This window comes from Cucurbita pepo, chromosome LG01 (genome assembly GCF_002806865.2).
Source record: "Cucurbita pepo subsp. pepo cultivar mu-cu-16 chromosome LG01, ASM280686v2, whole genome shotgun sequence".
NCBI lineage: Eukaryota > Viridiplantae > Streptophyta > Magnoliopsida > Cucurbitales > Cucurbitaceae > Cucurbita > Cucurbita pepo.
Window position 1 is genome coordinate 3,141,507 of NC_036638.1, and position 17,558 is coordinate 3,159,064.

A 17,558-nucleotide genomic window follows, 5' to 3' on the forward strand; every position below is an offset into this window, starting at 1 on the left:
AAAAAAAAAAAANAAAAAAAAACCCATTTCCCAATTCTCTGTTCTTATGAAACAGAGTTAAGAAACAACAAATCCAACAGAGTTTAGAAGCCAGACAAGATTTGAAGCTCTTCCAAGTTTCCAGGAAATGTCTGATCCTCAGAACGACGCCGTTCTTGCTTACCAAACCAATAATGTCCACCATCAGCTTCCCCTTCTCACAGTTACTCTCAAGGTCATTTTTTTTTACCTTTCATTTCTGTAATTTTCTTAATCTAAGCTTATTTGATTTTTATGGAGTGGTTAATTTGATTTTACAGTTTGAAGAACTCGTTTATAAAGTGAAATTACAAGGGAAAGGCGGCGGCTGCTTTGGCGGCGGCGGTGGTTCGTTGGAAGCTACTAGAGAAAAAACCATTCTCAATGGCCTTAGTGGCGTTGTCTTACCCGGGGAAATCCTTGCCATGCTTGGCCCTTCCGGCAGCGGTAAAACTACCCTTTTGACGGCTCTTGGCGGCCGTTTATCCGGGAAACTCTCCGGTAAAATCACTTACAACGGCCAGCCATTTTCCGGCGCCACCAAGCGCCGGACTGGGTTTGTTGCTCAAGATGACGTTTTGTACCCTCATTTAACCGTTGCTGAAACCCTTCTCTTCACTGCCCTTCTCCGCCTCCCTTCCTCCCTGACCGCCGATGACAAAGCCCAAGCCGTTGAGCGAGTCATCTCCGAGTTGGGTCTGACTCGGTGTCGCAATAGTATGATCGGCGGCCCACTTTTCCGGGGAATCTCCGGCGGAGAGAAGAAAAGAGTTAGTATTGGTCAAGAGATGCTGATTAACCCAAGCTTGCTGTTGCTGGATGAGCCTACCTCCGGCTTGGACTCGACCACTGCCATGAGAATTCTTACCACCATTAAACGGTTAGCGAGTGGCGGTCGGACCGTCGTGACGACGATTCACCAACCGTCGAGCCGCCTCTACCACATGTTTGATAAGGTTATTTTGCTGTCGGAAGGCAGCCCTATCTACTATGGCTCAGCTTCATCTGCCATGGATTACTTCTCCTCCATTGGATTCTCAACTTCCATTACAATCAATCCAGCTGATCTCCTTCTTGATCTTGCAAATGGTATGCTAATCTTTTCTTTTTCTTAATACACTCAGTTTTTTTTTGCATATTTTGAGATCCTACGTCGATGGGGAGGAAAAAAAAATATTTTTTATAAAGATGTGGAAACCTGTTTCTAGCACCCAAAAATGAAAGCTTAAAAAGTAGAATATCTACTAGCGGTAGGCTTGAGCAGTTACAAATGGTATTAGAGTTAAAAACTGGGCAAGTAGACCGAGTTCTGAAAGGGGGTGGACACAAGGCAGTGTGCTAGTAAGGACTCTAGCCATGAAAGAGGTGGATTGAGTGTTAGTGAAGAAGCTGGCTCAAAAGGTGGTGGATTGAGTCCCACGTTAATTAGAGAAGGGAACGAGTGTCAGACATTGGACCAGGAGGTGGATTGGGGGTCTCACATCAATTTGAGGAGGGAATGAGTGCTAGTGAAGACGCTAGGCGCTGAGGATAGTGAATTGTGAGATCACACGTGGGTTAGTGAATAGAACCAAACATTCTTTATAAGTATAGATTGTGAGCTTGGACTGTTACACGTATTGATGCAAATATAGATCGTGGGCTTGGACAGTTACACTTAATTTTTTTTTTTTTTTAATGACAGGAATTGCCCCTGATTCAAAGTATGCAAATGAGGGAGGAGAGAACATAGAAGAAGAACAAAAGGGAGTGAAGGAAGCACTAATTTCAGCTTATGACAAGAACATTTCCTCCACTTTGAAGGCTGAGCTTTGCAGTTTGGATGCCAATAACTTCACCAACTATGCAAAAGATGCCTCAAGTAATAATCCCACTCATTCAAAAACACATTTTTTTGTTGTTTATCTAAAGTAAGATGGATCAAAAGCAAAAAAGATTTAATTTTTAACGAAACCCATTGAAGAAAAAGTATAGAAAACAGGAATGGAATTGGATAATGAACAGAGATTTTAAGGAAAATGAATGATTTGAGAAAGGAATTGGATTCGAATGATGATTAATTGGTGGATGGTGTGGTGTGGTGTGGTGTGGGTGTAGAGAGAGAAAGGAAATGCACAGAGGAGTGGTGCACCAGCTGGTGGTATCAATTCAGAGTGCTGTTGCAGAGAGGGCTGAAGGAGAGACGATATGACGCCTTCAATCGCCTGAGGATTTTTCAAGTCATTAGCGTTGCTTTTCTTGGTGGACTCCTTTGGTGGCACACTCCATCCTCTCACATTGAAGATCGCGTAAGAATCTCTTTCTTATTTCTTCTCTCTCTAAACCCTTTGAACATCGTGATTCCAACCCGAGATTTGAATAGGGACGGAGAATATAATTACCATCTCCCACCTCATCTCTCTAAACCCTTTTCAATGTTTGAATATTGTTAACCAAATCAAGATTTGGATGGAGTCGGAGAGGGAGATTATATTTTTAGTCCCAGTCTCTAATCCCATCTCTCTCTAAACCCTTTTCCGTATTTGATTATCGTGAACGAAATCAGGATTTGGAATGGGTTAAAGATGGAGATTATATTCTTAGTCCCCGTCACTCTCTAAATCCTTTTCAATATTTGAAGATTGTAAACAAAATCGGGATTTGGATGGAGTCGGAGACTGAGACTGAAAATATAATCTCCGTCTCCAACCCCATCTCTCTCTAAGCCTTTTCCAAGATTTGAAAATCATGACCGAAACCGAGATTTAGATGGGGTCGTAGACTGGAATTGAGAATATAGTCTCCATCTCCGATCCCATCTCTCTCTAAACTTTTTTCAATATTTGAAGATCGTGAACAAAATCGAAATTTGGACGGCCCCCATCTCATTAAACCCTTTTCAATATTTGAAAATCGTAAGCGAAATCAGGATTTAGACGGGTAAGAAATGAGAATTGAAAATATAATCTCGATCTCGGGCTCTATTTGTTCTGACAACGCTACAATTTGACGTTTTCAGATAGCGTTGCTGTTCTTCTTCTCAGTATTTTGGGGGTTCTACCCACTGTACAACGCAGTGTTCACATTCCCACAAGAGCGCAGCATGCTAATAAAGGAGCGCTCATCCGGCATGTACCGTCTGTCCTCCTACTTTCTAGCGCGCACAGTGGGCGACCTCCCATTAGAGCTGGCCCTCCCCACAGCCTTCGTATTCATAATCTACTTCATGGGAGGCCTCAACCCCCACCCACCCACCTTCCTCCTCTCCCTCCTCATCGTCCTCTACAGCGTCCTCGTCTCCCAAAGCCTCGGCTTGGCCTTCGGCGCCATCCTCATGGACGTCAAGCAGGCCACCACCCTCGCCTCCGTCACCACCCTCGTCTTCCTCATCGCCGGCGGCTACTACATCCAACAAATCCCCCCCTTCATCCTCTGGATGAAGTACCTCAGCTACAGCTACTACTGCTACAAGCTGCTCCTGGGTGTGCAGTATCAAAACGACGACGTTTACGAGTGTCGGAATGGGGAGCTTTGTCGGGTGGCGGATTTCCCGGCCGTTAAATCTGTCGGGTTGGATGGGCTGTGGGTTTGTGTCTGTATTATGGCGCTCATGTTGGTGGGTTACCGCTTGATTGCGTATTTGGCTCTTCATAGGGTCAGATTGAGATGAAAATCTTTCGGTTTTTTTTCTTTTTTTCTTTTTGGTAAAATTATATGTTTTTGTAATTTGTTTTCTATCATCCCGACAAATATATATATCATATCATATCATATCATAATTTTCTCGACCGTTTAATTTAATTTCAATTTGATTATTTAGTTTAATATTTTCAATTAATCTCCGACTGAAATAGATATCTTAAAATTTTTATATAAAAAGACGGGCGGCTCGCCTAGTTAGGAAAGCGGGCCAAATAATAAAAAATTGGAGCAACCCAACAAAAAAAACCATTAATTGAATCATCGTGTCCAAAACCCATTACGAATTAATTTTATTTTAATAAAAATTCATATTTATGGTAAGAAAAAAATTAAATTAAATTCTAAAAAATACCTCTAAATTTATATCTCAGAAGGTTGAACAAAATGTCACTATATCATTATTTTAAATTTAATTTAAAAAATATTATATCACCGACATATAAATTTAGATAATTACCATATTTTTGTTCAATATGTGAATGTTTTTATACCTTAGAGATAATTTTGAAATATTTATAAAAAGTCGGAGAAAATATTATAATTTTTGAGATAATAAAAGCTTTGGATTTTATATATATATATAATTTAGCTGAAAAATATTTAGATTTTAATATTATTATTATTTTTAATGAAGAGTGGAAAGGGAAAATACAAGTGAAATTAAAATTTAATTAAAAAGAAAAATAGAGAAAGAGGGAGGAAGAGGAAGAGGGGTTTGGTCCGATGGCACTTGCTGGCAGAGTAGGTTGTCGCTGAAGGTGGATCTGAATCTGATCGTCTGATGAGATTGAGACCAGAAAGCGGCGAAGAAGAAGGAGAAACTGTAATTCTCTCAATCCAAACTGCCATTTTCGATGTAATCTTAATTCATAATCTGCTCTTCAGGTCAGTCTTAATCCTTAAACCTAAACTCTCTCTCCCATTCATTCTGTTCAATGCACTTCTGTACCGTGATTTCTCGCCATGTTTTTTAATCGATCCCTCTAGTCAATCCGCGGACGAACTTCAATTTTAACATCCCCACACACACTCTCTCTACTGTGGTTTTTGGGGATCACTGTGATCTAGAGTTACGCAATTCAGTTGTTATAATGAAGGATTTTGGTGCGTTTCTGAGGAATTATTGAAGTTTTGTGCCGAATCAGAGAAAAATGGTGTTGGGTAGATTTAGGGATGTTTTCTCGTCTGTAGCCAGTCGTTTGTCGGGCCGACAGTCTTCTACGGATGCGTATAAATCATCGTCGCCTCCGTTGATCGATTCTTCGCCTCCTCTTGTTGCTGGATTTTCAAGTCCTGCGCTTAAGAACAATATAAGGCTTTCATCGTCTCTTCAGGATCTCTCTGCTTACCGTAGACTTGATCTCGAAGAGGGTAATCATGGACTTGGGAATGCAGCTTCTGATTTTAGAACGCTCCAGCGAGAGAATGCTGGCTCTAGTTTCTCGAAGGAGAAGGCATTGCCTGGAGGCTCCTCCCGGTGGCCGATCAAGAAGTGGGTGCGAACAATTGTTCTTTTTCTGTGTCTTTTGCTCGTTTGTTTTCTAATTTATACGGTTTCTATGTATATTTATTCATATTGGTCTCATGGAACACCAAGATACTTTGTGGTGCTTGACTGTGGAAGTACTGGCACTCGAGCTTATGTATATCAAGCAAATATTAATTATAAGAAAGATGGAGCCCTTCCCATTGCCATCAGGTCATATACAGGACAGAAGAAGAAATCGAAGTCTCAGAGCGGACGGGCTTATGATCGAATGGAAACAGAACCAGGGCTTGATAAGTTGGTTCGTAATGTGACTGGTTTGAAGAAAGCAATTAAACCTCTGCTTCATTGGGCTGAGAAGCAGATTCCTAAGCGTGCCCATGAAAGCACTTCTCTTTTCCTCTATGCGACCGCTGGAGTTAGAAAACTACCACCTGCAGATTCGAAATGGATTCTGGACAATGCTTGGTCTATATTAAAGAGTTCGCGCTTTCTTTGCCAGAGAGAATGGGTTAAAACCATTACAGGTACAGAAGAGGCTTACTATGGATGGATTGCCCTTAACTATCAAAAACAATTGTTGGGGGTTAAACCAAGGGAACTAACATATGGGGCACTTGATTTGGGAGGGTCTTCCTTGCAAGTAACTTTTGAAAGCAAGGAACGAAATGAGTCGAGTTTGAACATTAGAATCGGAAATGTTGATTATCATCTTAATGCTTATTCGCTTACTGGGTATGGTTTAAATGATGCATTTGGGAAGTCTGTTGTCCATCTATTAAGAAGGATTCAAGAACATGAAAAGCTAGACCTGTCTAAATTTAAGCTTAACCACCCTTGCCTGCATTCTGGGTACAATGAGAAGTATACCTGTAACCAGTGTGGAAAATTGTTGGGTAGAGGAGGTAATTCAGGAATTTCTCTAAGGCTGATTGGTGCTCCGAATTGGGAAGAATGTTCTGCACTTGCTAAAGTTGCAGTAAATTTTTCCGAATGGTCAAATACGAGCACTGGACTTGATTGTGATGTGCAACCATGTGCCATAACTAATGACTACCCTCCACCGTATGGGAATTTTTATGCCATTTCTGGTTTCTTCGTGGTGTTTCGATTTTTCAATCTGACTTCAGAGGCTGCACTTGATGATGTATTAGAAAAGGGTCACAAATTTTGTGAGAAACCTTGGGAAGTTGCACGGGCTAGTGTTGCTCCACAGCCCTTTATTGAGCAATACTGCTTTAGGGCACCATATGTAGTCTCGCTCCTTAGAGAGGGGTTGCATATTACTGATAAACAAATTATTATTGGTTCGGGGAGTACAACTTGGACTCTCGGGGTTTCGCTGTTGGAGGCGGGGAAAACGTCTGCAGTTACAACCAGGCTACATCTCCATGGTTATAAAATTTTTAAAATGAAGATAGATCCTCTAATTCTTATCGTTGTTTTGTTCACGTCATTGTTTTTCCTGCTTTTTGCATTATCCTGTGTAGGTAGTGCAATACCTAGATTTTTTCGGAGACCCTATCTCCCAATTTTCCGGCATAATACTGTCTCTACCACATCTGTTCTAAACATTCCATCTCCTTTTCGGTTACAGCGGTGGAGTCCAATGAGTTCTGGTACGTTTCTACACCTGTAATATCTTATGTTTTTTTTACATTGCAATATCTGACTGTGTTCTAATATTTATATGTGAATCTTCTTGTTGAGCTTGTCTATCATGAAATATCTTAGTCGCATGAGCAATGTGAATGTGTTAAAGCCAATCTTTGATTTGATGGGATGTTAAAATTTCGTTTTATGGAGGAACCTTTCATGCATGAAGATTTCATCTACTAGAATGGTTTTTGGTCTGAATGCATATTCTCATAGCTTTGTTATTGTCATCGTGACGTTTTCTGTGGATCGATATATCTTCATCTGATCTTGTGGAAGTTGAAAAGCTAAAAAAGAAACGGTTACTCTCTAACTTAAGGGCATCTCAACTGGTTAAGGCATTATACCATCAACTAAAAAGATCAAAAGTTTGAATCTCCATTGTTGTTGTATAACTTGTCTTCAGGTTATACACTTTTGAATGCATTTTTTGCATCATTGTAAAATACTAGGCTTGTGCCAAGTAGAAGATGCATTTTTATCTATCCTCAAACCAAATATCATTTTAAGCACCATTCAAAGCTTGAAAAAAACTCGGTCGTTCGCACATCGATACAAGTATATAAAATTGTTTCGGATCTAATCTAGTTATCTCGACTGCTTTTTCTGTAAGATAGCTTCTTTTTGGTATAAAGTATGATGAATGCAATGTCAAACATGGTGTGACAGGGGATGGCAGAGTGAAGATGCCACTGAGTCCAACAGTTAAAGGCTCTCAAGAAAGACCCTTTGGCTTAGGACATGGCTTTGGCAGCAGTAGTGGCATCCAACTTATGGAGTCATCCATGCACCGGTCATCCAGCAGTATGGTCTCGCATAGCTATTCTTCAAATAGTCTTGGCCAAATGCAATTTGACAATAACAGCGTCGGTTCGTTCTGGACCCCACGTCGTAGTCAGATGCGCCTTCAAAGTAGACGTTCGCAATCTCGAGAGGATCTGTCATTGACATCGGCTGAAACACACATGGTGAAGGTTTAGAAGAAGCAGGCTTCAAAGTGTAGATGATCGCAATCTCGAGAGGATGTTTCTTCGTCGTTGGCCAATGAAACACACAGATGCTGAGGGTTTTAGAAGAAGCAGACTTCAGAAATTTTGGTAGACACTACTAATTTGACTCCCTTCCCCCCTGCATTGCTTTTCTGACTCTTGAATAGATAATATATATGGAAAAAGTTTGCATAGAGGTTCATGAATTCAATTTAGGAGTTCTTTCTGTATCTGAAGGAACAATTTTTATATGAGAAGTAGATGTGCATATATAGTCCCGTTAAAGCCTCGACATATCCCGAAATGAATAAGCCTCATTATAATTAGTACTTTAAGACCCAACAAAATACTCGTTCACTATAGTGATGGAAGAAAAGAAGAAAAATGAGAATGAGAAGTTTTTCAGTAAAGAGAGTAGGTTGTGACTCTCACGTGTCACAAAAGAACTGGCGACCCTCGAGTGGCCCCATTCAACTACGCAAGAACCTAGACAAGTGTGGCATAGGCGCACGCACTTGAAGCGCTACATCACTATGGCCCTAGCCGAGAACGACAGTGATAGGTTGATGGGTGCAAGAAGGAACAAAAATACCACTTTATGATTATAATAAAACCTCTTAAGACTTACCGATAATTTTTACAATTACAAATTCTAAAGAAATAAAAATAATTTGTGAAATGGTCTAAGACTATAATATATATATATATATATAAGAAGATGGGTATACAAAATCTACTTCATGATGACCCATCTAAGCGGAGAACCGACTCGAGCGGTCCGGTTCGGCCTAAAATTATTGTTGGTTAATTTCATTTCATAGCTTATTGAGATCAGTTTCTTTCACAAACAATCCGTGGAAGCCGTAAGGGACCCGCCGCGGCAGCTTCACGACAGCGATAATCTCGAGCTTCGGCGACTTGGCGTCCATGACGATGAACTTCGACTCGCCGGAGTTTTCATCGTGAACGTACGAGACAACATATCCGTCGTCTTCCTCCAACGCCGTCTCGTCGGAACTTTCCCTTTCCCTCGGCACGAAAAACGGCTCGCCGCCGTAGCAACCAGGCCCGAAAATCCTACTCGCAACGATGCAGTCTCGGCGTTCTTGCTGAGACACGTCGAGCTTTACTACTCCCGATATCTTAGGCATTGGATCTCCAACGCCGGCGTATATGAACCTGTTCTTCTTCCCGATGTACGACGGATTTATCACTCCGAAGTCTAGGTTTCTGGTAGACAATGGCCGCCGCGTAACTATTCCTGTTTTCAAGTCGATTCTGACCTCCTCGATTAAGGCGTGAACCAGATCCATTCTCTCCAGCGTGTGTTCGACGGAGAGAATGTTCGGCGCCAGCAGAACCACAGCGTCGTCTTCATCCCAAGCGTTAATGGCGTGAATCAGGTTAAATCCAGGTACATCGAACCACTTCATCTTCGATTCGTCGTTAGCGTATCGAGGAATTAGTCCTACTCTTGAAACTGTCGATGGATCTGTTCCAACTGGAGATCGTCCTTCCATTATCATCAGCATAGGGTTAAATCCAATCTGAATCTCTGTAAATACAGCGTACTTTTTCGTAATTGCAAAATCGTGCAGGAAGGAAGGTCGATTCATCGAAAATATCGGCACATCGGACTGTTTGGCTCCGTTTTTGTCGAATCGAAAGAAGGTTAAAAACGGAGGCAGAGGACCGTACCGAAACGCGAATGTTTCACCAGTATCGGGATCGGATTTCGGATGAGCCGTCATACTCATAAACAGATTTCCGTCGAAATCCTGGCGGCCGAGAGTTTCAATTTCGCCGTTCGGAGCCAATCGGATCGAATACGGTAAATCGGACTCACCTAGGGCGTAAAGGCGGTCGCCAAAGAAAGCGACACTAGTGTTGGCAAGGCCAATGCCGTTTGCCGGATTGTACTGGCCGGTTAACACCCGGCCGGCTGCGACGGCGCCCCGAGCGGCGGAGGCTGTGAGTCCATTGAAGCCGGAGAAAACATTGGGGAAAACAGGATGACCAGCATCACGCTCCAGAGTGTATTTGTAAGTCTTGACATAACGACTGCACAGAACGGCTCGGCCGTTGGAGATTCGAAGCGAGTGAAGCATCCCGTCGCCGTCGAACAAATGGTAGGGCCCACGGGGAAGGTACTGCGGATTCGGGCCGTTACGAATGTACGCGCCGTTGAGAGACGAAGGCAACGAGCCTTGGATGACTTCACACTCCGTCGGTGGTAGCTCGTCCACCGGAGCGAAGTTGTCGGCAAGGACGTACCGTGGATCGACCGACGGACTGACCGGCGGGTTTATGAAGTTGTTGATCAGGTCGTCAAAGGCATTGAAAAACCTCGCCGGTAAAGATGGTTCGAGTCGTGTGGTGGAAGGGCCCTTCGCCATTGCAGGAGGAGGAGGTCGTCGGGGAGATGGAGAATCGGCATTCGTTTTTTTCACGGTTTTGGGGGTTTCTTCGGTAAAAACGGATGTTATGGCCACAGAAAAGGGCGGTCGGGCGGTGGAGATTGGCGGAGAGAGGAGGAGGTTTCCGCCGGTGAGGAAAGGGGAAAAAATGGCGTCCATGATCCGAAAAGGAGTGAAAAACCTGCAATTTTCTCAGAAGTCGAAAAAACGGTGATACGAATTTAAAGGGGGAAAGGGTAAAATAGGAATTATTTGTTTCTTTTTTCTTTTACACAGAGGGGAGGGCGCCGCCATAACTTTTGTAGTCTCTTATTATTGAAAAAAGATTGGTAATAGATATTAATTTTAAGATCTTTTAAGTTTTTTTTTAATTATTTTATTATAGTATTGGTTCATTCATATATTTTATTTACCAACTTTTTCGTATCCGATTGTTATATGATGTAAGTCGTTGTTGTTGCCTTATTTATATGATGTAAGTCGTTGTTGTTGCCTTATTTATATGATGTAAGTCGTTGTTGTTCCCTTTGCTTGCATCCCACCGTTTACGTTGAACCTTGAAAAAAATTAAAAAGAAAGTAATAATTGAAAAAAAAAATAAAAACACCTATATATTACATGAAAATTTAAGAAGTGGGGCCAACTAAGAAACAGTGGGCCTTGTGATAGCATCCATAATGGACCTGTGGGCCCACTGTGGCTAGCCTAAACAGATTTTTTATATTTTATTTTTATAAGAAAATATAAATTTTAGAGTTCCAAATTTTGTTCAACAATTTTCAATGTCAATTGAATTATGTGGCACCATATTTTCAAACATTATTGAACCAAATAATAATAATAAATAATGTCTAAGATGTGACGTATTAATAAGATGTTGCGTGAATACACAAAATAGTCGAGCTCGGTTAGCAAAGGGCAGGTAGAGCTTTGATAATTATATGTGACAAGTGGCTAATGAAGACTTTTTGAATAAAAAAGTTTGGATTTTTATGAATGGGTCTTGTATGAGTTGGGTTATCTAAAAATTTGGATGACTGAAAAAAGACAAAGCTATCTACGTTGAGACGCTCGAATAGCTGAGATGGGAGAGTGTTATTTCGATTTTTGGCTATCTACTATCAAAGATATAGCTGAAAGATGGCCAAAAATTGAAATATGAGAGGGTACTAACATAGTTATTGCCATTAAATTGGAAGCATAGGTGGAATAATGATTCAATAGTCACCATCACACGCAAGGGGATAATAGATTATATTGTGCTCCACAAAATAAAAGGAGAGGATAATTCTTAATGAGCTATCTATTATGAGCCCAACTTCATCATCATGGCCTGCAACATAGTCGTCTTGCTTGCTCCATTATGAGCTATCCAACAGTTAAGCAACACATCAACTCAATTTTGGCTCCATTAAACAGAGATCCCCACATGATTTTTGATGTGTTAATGAGCAATCAAATCATCCAGTTCAGTTGCAGTTGCAGCTGCTGCTGCTCCGGCGAGGCTTTTGGATGAATGTAGCGCCGCCATGGTTGATGAGAGGGGAAGCTCTCCTCATCCATGGAGGATAACATTTTCCATATGGGACGCTAATTCATCAGCCAGCCACTATGCTGCAGCAGCCAAGGCCAAGCCAGCCTTTAGGTCCAAAAATGAACCCATTCACATTCATATTCAATTACCTTTCTTTAGTTCTTACAATACAAGACCGAAACAACTAAACAAAGAAACCCATTACCATTTGTAGTAATGTTTATAAGCCCACATCTTCATTCATAACAGTCATTTTCATCAAATTATTGATAAGATTCTTAGGAGGGGCAGGGAGGGAGGGAGGGCATGGAACAATACAAAATCAAGGCATTGATAGACAGATGGGGCACACAGAATTCATCATTACATTCAAACATCAACATTAATGCAATGATAAGGACCTGCCAAGAAAATGGCAAACAGAAAAAGGACTAAAATGTTTAAAGCTCCACAAAAAGAAAGTTAAAAGTCCCAAAAAACAGGTATTCACCAGAAAACTTACCGTTAACTGGTCATTTTTGTGTACCTTGTGATTCTGGCCAGTTGAGAAATTTGTAACCTTGAAGAGATGGTGGAAGAAAGCTTTGAGCTGCGGAGGGATTGTCTGGGGTGTAAATATAGCCTTTCCCATATCCAATTTCCTTCATCAGCTTTGTTGGAGCATTCCTAAGATGAAGAGGCACGCCTTCATTTTGCCCAACTGATTCCCTCACAGCCTTCTGTGCAGCTCCCATGGCTTGGTACACCGCAATTGACTTCGGGGCGAGTGCTAAGTAAGCCACACATTGCGCGAGAATGACATTGCACTCGGGCATGCCAATGAAATGGCAGGCTTGATAGCAAGAAACAGCCTGATTCAGAGCCAATGGATCGGCCAACCCGACGTCTTCGCTTGCAAACCTTACAAGTCTTCTAGCTATATACAGAGGCTGTTCTCCACCTTCCAACATTCTTGCCAACCAATAAATTGAAGCATCTGCATCGCTCCCTCTCAAGGATTTATGAAGTGCACTTATGAGATTGTAGTGCTCCTCCCCTGCTTTATCATAAGCAAGATGCTTACATTGGAGTGCCTCCTTCACATCATCAAGAGTAACAACGGCCCCAGACGATGATGAGGCCGTGTCGCCTCGATTCCTTACGGCATTCCCGTTGGCATCTTCTACATTGCAATCGTCAATTTGGGCGGGGTTGGATCGGGCTGCAGCAGTGATAGCAGAGATCTCCAATGCATTCAAAGCAGTCCTGGCATCGCCATCACAATTAGCAGCTAAGAAATCAATGGCCTCATCCCCAACCTGAACCCCCATGGAAATAGTTCGAGCTAGTCCCTTCTCAGAATCATCAATAGCTCGTTTTAAAATCACGGAAACATGGTGGGGTTTCAATACGTTAAGTGTAAGAACTCTACATCTAGACAACAAAGGGGTGATCAAATGGAAAGAAGGATTCTCGGTAGTGGCACCCAAGAAGATGATGCTTCCATCTTCAATGACAGGCAAAAAGGAATCCTGTTGGGATTTGTTGAACCTGTGAACCTCATCCAGAAACAAAACAGTCCTCTTATTGTTCTTGATTCTAGTTTTTCTAGCTTCCTCAACAGCATCCCTAACGTCCTTAACGCCCGAAGTCACAGCAGACAGGGACACAAATCGAAAAGACTGAGAGAAAGAAGAAGTGGAACCTACAATAGCTTTGGCAATGGAGGTCTTACCTGTACCAGGCGGACCCCAAAGGATAATCGAAGGCAATCGATTACATTCCAGCGCAGAACGAAGTATCGAATTCTTCGCCAGTAGATGATCTTGCCCTACCACATCATCGACATTTCGAGGCCGCATCCGCTCCGACAGAGGCTCGTCCGGAGGCTGATTCCCCTTCCCAGCAGAAGAATCCGGTACCGATACGATCGAGGAGGACAAGAGTTTCGGACGCTTAGAGGAGAGTTGGGGGAGGTTAAGGTCAGCAACGTCGGAATCGATAGCAGCAGGGTCTCGTTTCTGAACCGATTGAGGAAGCGCAGCGGAGGGCGTGGTCGGAGGGCGGGACTGGAAGAGGAAGAAGCGGTCGAGCTTGGGCTGGACATTAGGGTTCGAAATAGGGAGATTGGGCTTGGGGCAAGGTGAAGGTGAAGGAGAAGAACAAGAAGAGGATTTATGTGTGAGAATCCATTCCGTGGCTTTGAGAGTAGACTTACCGCCGGTAGCAGCTAAAGCTTGCGCCGCCAGTTCGTCGGGAAAACCCATGTTTACCAGTTGCTCCATTTCTTCCCCCATTGAAATCTCTACCTCTTCTTCTTCTTCTTCCTCCTCCTCCAAAATCTCAGCACAGTATTGATACTGCTTTACTGCTCAGTGGGGGAATGCGGATCTCTCTCTCTCTCTCTCTCTCTCTCTCTCTCTCTCTCTCTCTCTGCACATCAAAACGAAAGAGAGAATAATGAATATGAACACTGCTTCCAACCTTTATCCCGCAACCTCACTATCACTATCCTTCTTTTTCCAACTTTTTGTTCCTTTTTTTAGCTACTACAAAACTATAATTTATAATTTAATTTTTATATATTAATTAAATGCAATAAAATAATATAAAAAAATACAAACTAATACTAACGAGAACACCAAATCCTTATTGGGCTCACTTTTGGGCCTTGAATTTAAGCCCATTTTCGATGTTTCAATCAATTCCGTTACCAAATTTAATATTTATAAACTAAAATAAAAATATTATTATTATCATTATAGCATTAACAAAATTCTGAACTTATTATAAAATTTAAAGCAATTAAATATTTATTTCATCAAATTTTAATTAAATAATTTTTTAGAAATTTGAAGGAAACAATAAACGACTAAGCTAAATGGTTGGGAATAAAATTAAATAAATATATTTATTTTTTCTTACAGATGGCATCGTGTAATTTGGAATGTCGTCAAGATATATGGGTCGTGTTACTTGGGAATTGAGATGAGACGATGAAATGCGACATTGTATTGAAAGATCTTTGTCGTGGGTAAAGGTAAGGTCGAGCTGAATGACTTGGTCTAGTGTAGAGTCAAGTTGGTTGTGTCACAGACTATTGAATATGCACGCGAACAAGTTTGGAATTATATGAAAAAAGAGGACCAAAATTAGGGTGATTCAACCATTAAAGGTTAATGAAGATCTTAGTGAATCATAAGGCATTTATGAGGGCATTAGTGTTGGGATTTGACTTTTGAATGGGTTTAGTTTAGTGGGGTCTTTGTGATGTGTGATGAGTGGTGCATTACCTAAGATTCACTCCCTCTTTCCATCCTATTTCATGTCATCTCCCTCAAGGGTAAAAATGGAATTTTCTTTTAATTAATTTGGCTCTCGTATTTCATGTGGACTACATGAATGAACCGAGATTACGTTCGAATGAGAGCGATTTTGAGGATAGAAAAGCTTAAAAGAATTGAAAGTCACTATTTATACAAGTATATCCTCCTTTTTCAGTGACCCGACCAATATACATATTTTAGTACATTGAAGGGGCACACGACAATGAAAAATTATTATTTTCTTTAAAATAATTTATTTGATGACTTATTCTATAATTCTTAAAGTCAATATTTTAATAGTTTTACATGAATCACGAGCTTGGAATGTAACTCCTCAGATCCACCACTAATAAATATTGTGCTCTTAGGGCTTTCCCTCAAACTTTTCAAACGTGTCTGCTACGAGAACACCATTAAAAGGTGTTTTGTTCCAGTTTTGAAATACCTTGTTAGATTTTTTTTTTTAATTATTATTATTCCACTAACATAATAAAATCAAATACTTAAATATGTCTTAATTCCAATCATCTATCAGAAATATATATATATATATATATATATATATATAATTTGAGATGAACCGATAAAATCAAAATTATTAAAATTAATTTTGAATGGAGAATCATACACATGAAATTAGCGTGACAAAAGAATAAAAAAATAATAATAATAAAAGCCCTACAAGTTTTTTTTTTTTTAATATAAAATACCCATGTGGAAACCATTTTATTTATTAACCCTTTGATAAGGATTGAGGGGTAAGTATTGCAAAGTAAAATGTGAAATTACGTATATGCCCCTGGTCATTGAATACAATCTAAGTCCCGTCTTCTTATTTAGGTTATATGCTATCAAAATTGTTATAACGTTGCTTTCTCTATCGAAATTTTAATAGAGGAGATTTCAACTGAAAATTGATGTTCCCGATCAAAGCCATAACTGAAAAAAATTACTAAAGAGTAATTTCTAGAATAAGCATATGACTATACGAGGACCTAGCTCGGTCAAAACTTCTCCCATTATGTCGTCCATTAAAATAAAATGCATAAAATTTTAGGAAAAATTAAATAAATAAAACCTTTAACTCCCTTTTAATCACAAAATAAGAAAAATCAAAATAAATAAATAAATAAATAAAAGCCAAATTCCCATTTCTTCTAGTATTATCTCAATATACCCACCAAAGAAAAAACTAAGAAAATCCTAAAATATATATCAAATTATCAGATATTTCTACATACTCTATAAAATTAATCGGATCAGTCATCGGCGTCGGAGTTCCTTCGCCGGAGTCAGAACAGTGAGCCACCATTACCGTGATTGGTCTTGTTGGAGGAATCTGCAGAAGCTCCGGTGGTAGGAATTTGAGAAGAAACCGCACTTTCCATCAGAAATCCATCTCCGGTGGCTCCGTCATTAGCCGGCCTCGCAACGGATATCCTCTGCATAAAGTCTCCGCCATGTGCAGCGGCCGGAAACATGAACGGCTGGGGGTTGGAATGATAAAACTGCGGCGGTTGTAGATAATCAGACGGTGGAGAAATCACGGCGTTCGGTGGAGTGCCGAAATTCGATTGACAAATCCCGCGGAACCCTAGCGGAAAATTGGGGGAAATCGATGAGGCGAAAGAAGAAGTCGGACCGCCAGTGAATTGCTGAACCATCGCTCTGAAATTCGTCGTATCCGTGTTGAGCAACGTCGTCGGAGTCCGCCGTGACGCTCTGGACCGGCGACGAATCGGCTTTCCGACACGACCTTCCGGATTCAAGCCGGTGTTTCCAGCCGAACTTCCGATGATAGCAGCGGAAGTAGTGGGGACGGCGGTGGCGTCAGAAACTCGTTCTGCAAAGATCATTGCAGAGGAGGTAGGTAAATCGGAAGGAGGTGGTGGCGCCGCCGTGGTAGAAAGATTTTGATGGTAAAATTGAAGCCAATCGCCGGGGCTGGACATGATTTAACACAGCCAAGAGGTAAAGAAAATCCCTATCTCTGTTCGTGTTCTTGTTTTTTTTTTTCTTGAGTGTTCTGGTTTTGGTAAGAATGGAAGGATAGTTGAAGGAGCTGAAGTCATATTTATGGTTGAATCACTCTAGTCAAACTAAAGACCAAATTAATGGAATAATTTTCTTTCCTCTTTTCTTATTTTTTTTTATTTTTTAAGATAACGACCGGATTAGCAGGGTCGGGGACGGACTGGTCTACGTTTTTGTCCCCATTTAACTAACAGTGTCATTCACGCGCAACACCTCAAGTCCACCACTAGCAGATATTGTCTTCTTTAGGCTTTCTCTTTTAGCTAAACGTGTTTGTAGAGGTTTCTACACCCTTGTAAATAATGTTTCATTCTTCTCCCTGTCACTCGTTCCCTCCTCCAATCGACGTGGGACCTCTCAATCCACCCCCTTCGGACCCCAACGTTCTAGCTCGCACACCGCCTCGTGTCCACCCTCCTTCGAGGTTCAGCCTCTTCG

At 41.1% G+C, this 17,558-nt stretch overlaps 5 protein-coding genes across 6 annotated transcripts; 2 read left to right on the forward strand and 3 right to left on the reverse strand.

Moving 5' to 3' along the window:
- On the forward strand, positions 1 to 3,742 carry LOC111791981 (ABC transporter G family member 14-like). Its single transcript, XM_023673437.1, has 5 exons — positions 1 to 214; positions 300 to 1,107; positions 1,703 to 1,879; positions 2,116 to 2,306; positions 3,017 to 3,742. The coding sequence occupies exons 1-5, from the start codon at positions 128 to 130 to the stop codon at positions 3,665 to 3,667; spliced, it is 1,914 nt and encodes a 637-aa protein (XP_023529205.1). The 5' UTR covers positions 1 to 127; the 3' UTR covers positions 3,668 to 3,742.
- A 620-nt stretch (positions 3,743 to 4,362) lies between these two features.
- LOC111798922 (probable apyrase 7) lies at positions 4,363 to 8,115 on the forward strand. Of its 2 annotated transcripts, none has more exons than XM_023682285.1 (3): positions 4,363 to 6,579; positions 6,676 to 6,804; positions 7,511 to 8,115. In XM_023682285.1, exons 1-3 carry the CDS (start codon positions 4,851 to 4,853, stop codon positions 7,819 to 7,821), a joined length of 2,169 nt encoding a protein of 722 aa, XP_023538053.1. In that variant the 5' UTR covers positions 4,363 to 4,850; the 3' UTR covers positions 7,822 to 8,115. The 2 variants fall into 2 exon arrangements, with proteins under 2 accessions (XP_023538053.1, XP_023538046.1); XM_023682278.1 differs by having other exon boundaries at positions 4,363 to 4,584; positions 4,687 to 6,804.
- A 385-nt stretch (positions 8,116 to 8,500) lies between these two features.
- Positions 8,501 to 10,556, reverse strand: LOC111793376 (probable carotenoid cleavage dioxygenase 4, chloroplastic). The gene has a single exon (XM_023675255.1). It carries the CDS (start codon positions 10,404 to 10,406, stop codon positions 8,646 to 8,648), a length of 1,761 nt encoding a protein of 586 aa, XP_023531023.1. The 5' UTR covers positions 10,407 to 10,556; the 3' UTR covers positions 8,501 to 8,645.
- Positions 10,557 to 12,088: 1,532 nt separating this feature from the next.
- LOC111792356 (ATPase WRNIP1) lies at positions 12,089 to 14,239 on the reverse strand. The gene has a single exon (XM_023673763.1). The coding sequence runs from the start codon at positions 14,055 to 14,057 to the stop codon at positions 12,294 to 12,296; it is 1,764 nt and encodes a 587-aa protein (XP_023529531.1). The 5' UTR covers positions 14,058 to 14,239; the 3' UTR covers positions 12,089 to 12,293.
- Positions 14,240 to 16,216: 1,977 nt separating this feature from the next.
- Positions 16,217 to 17,183, reverse strand: LOC111792371 (VQ motif-containing protein 22-like). The gene has a single exon (XM_023673784.1). The coding sequence runs from the start codon at positions 17,036 to 17,038 to the stop codon at positions 16,379 to 16,381; it is 660 nt and encodes a 219-aa protein (XP_023529552.1). The 5' UTR covers positions 17,039 to 17,183; the 3' UTR covers positions 16,217 to 16,378.
- Between the last annotated feature and the right edge of the window lie 375 nt (positions 17,184 to 17,558).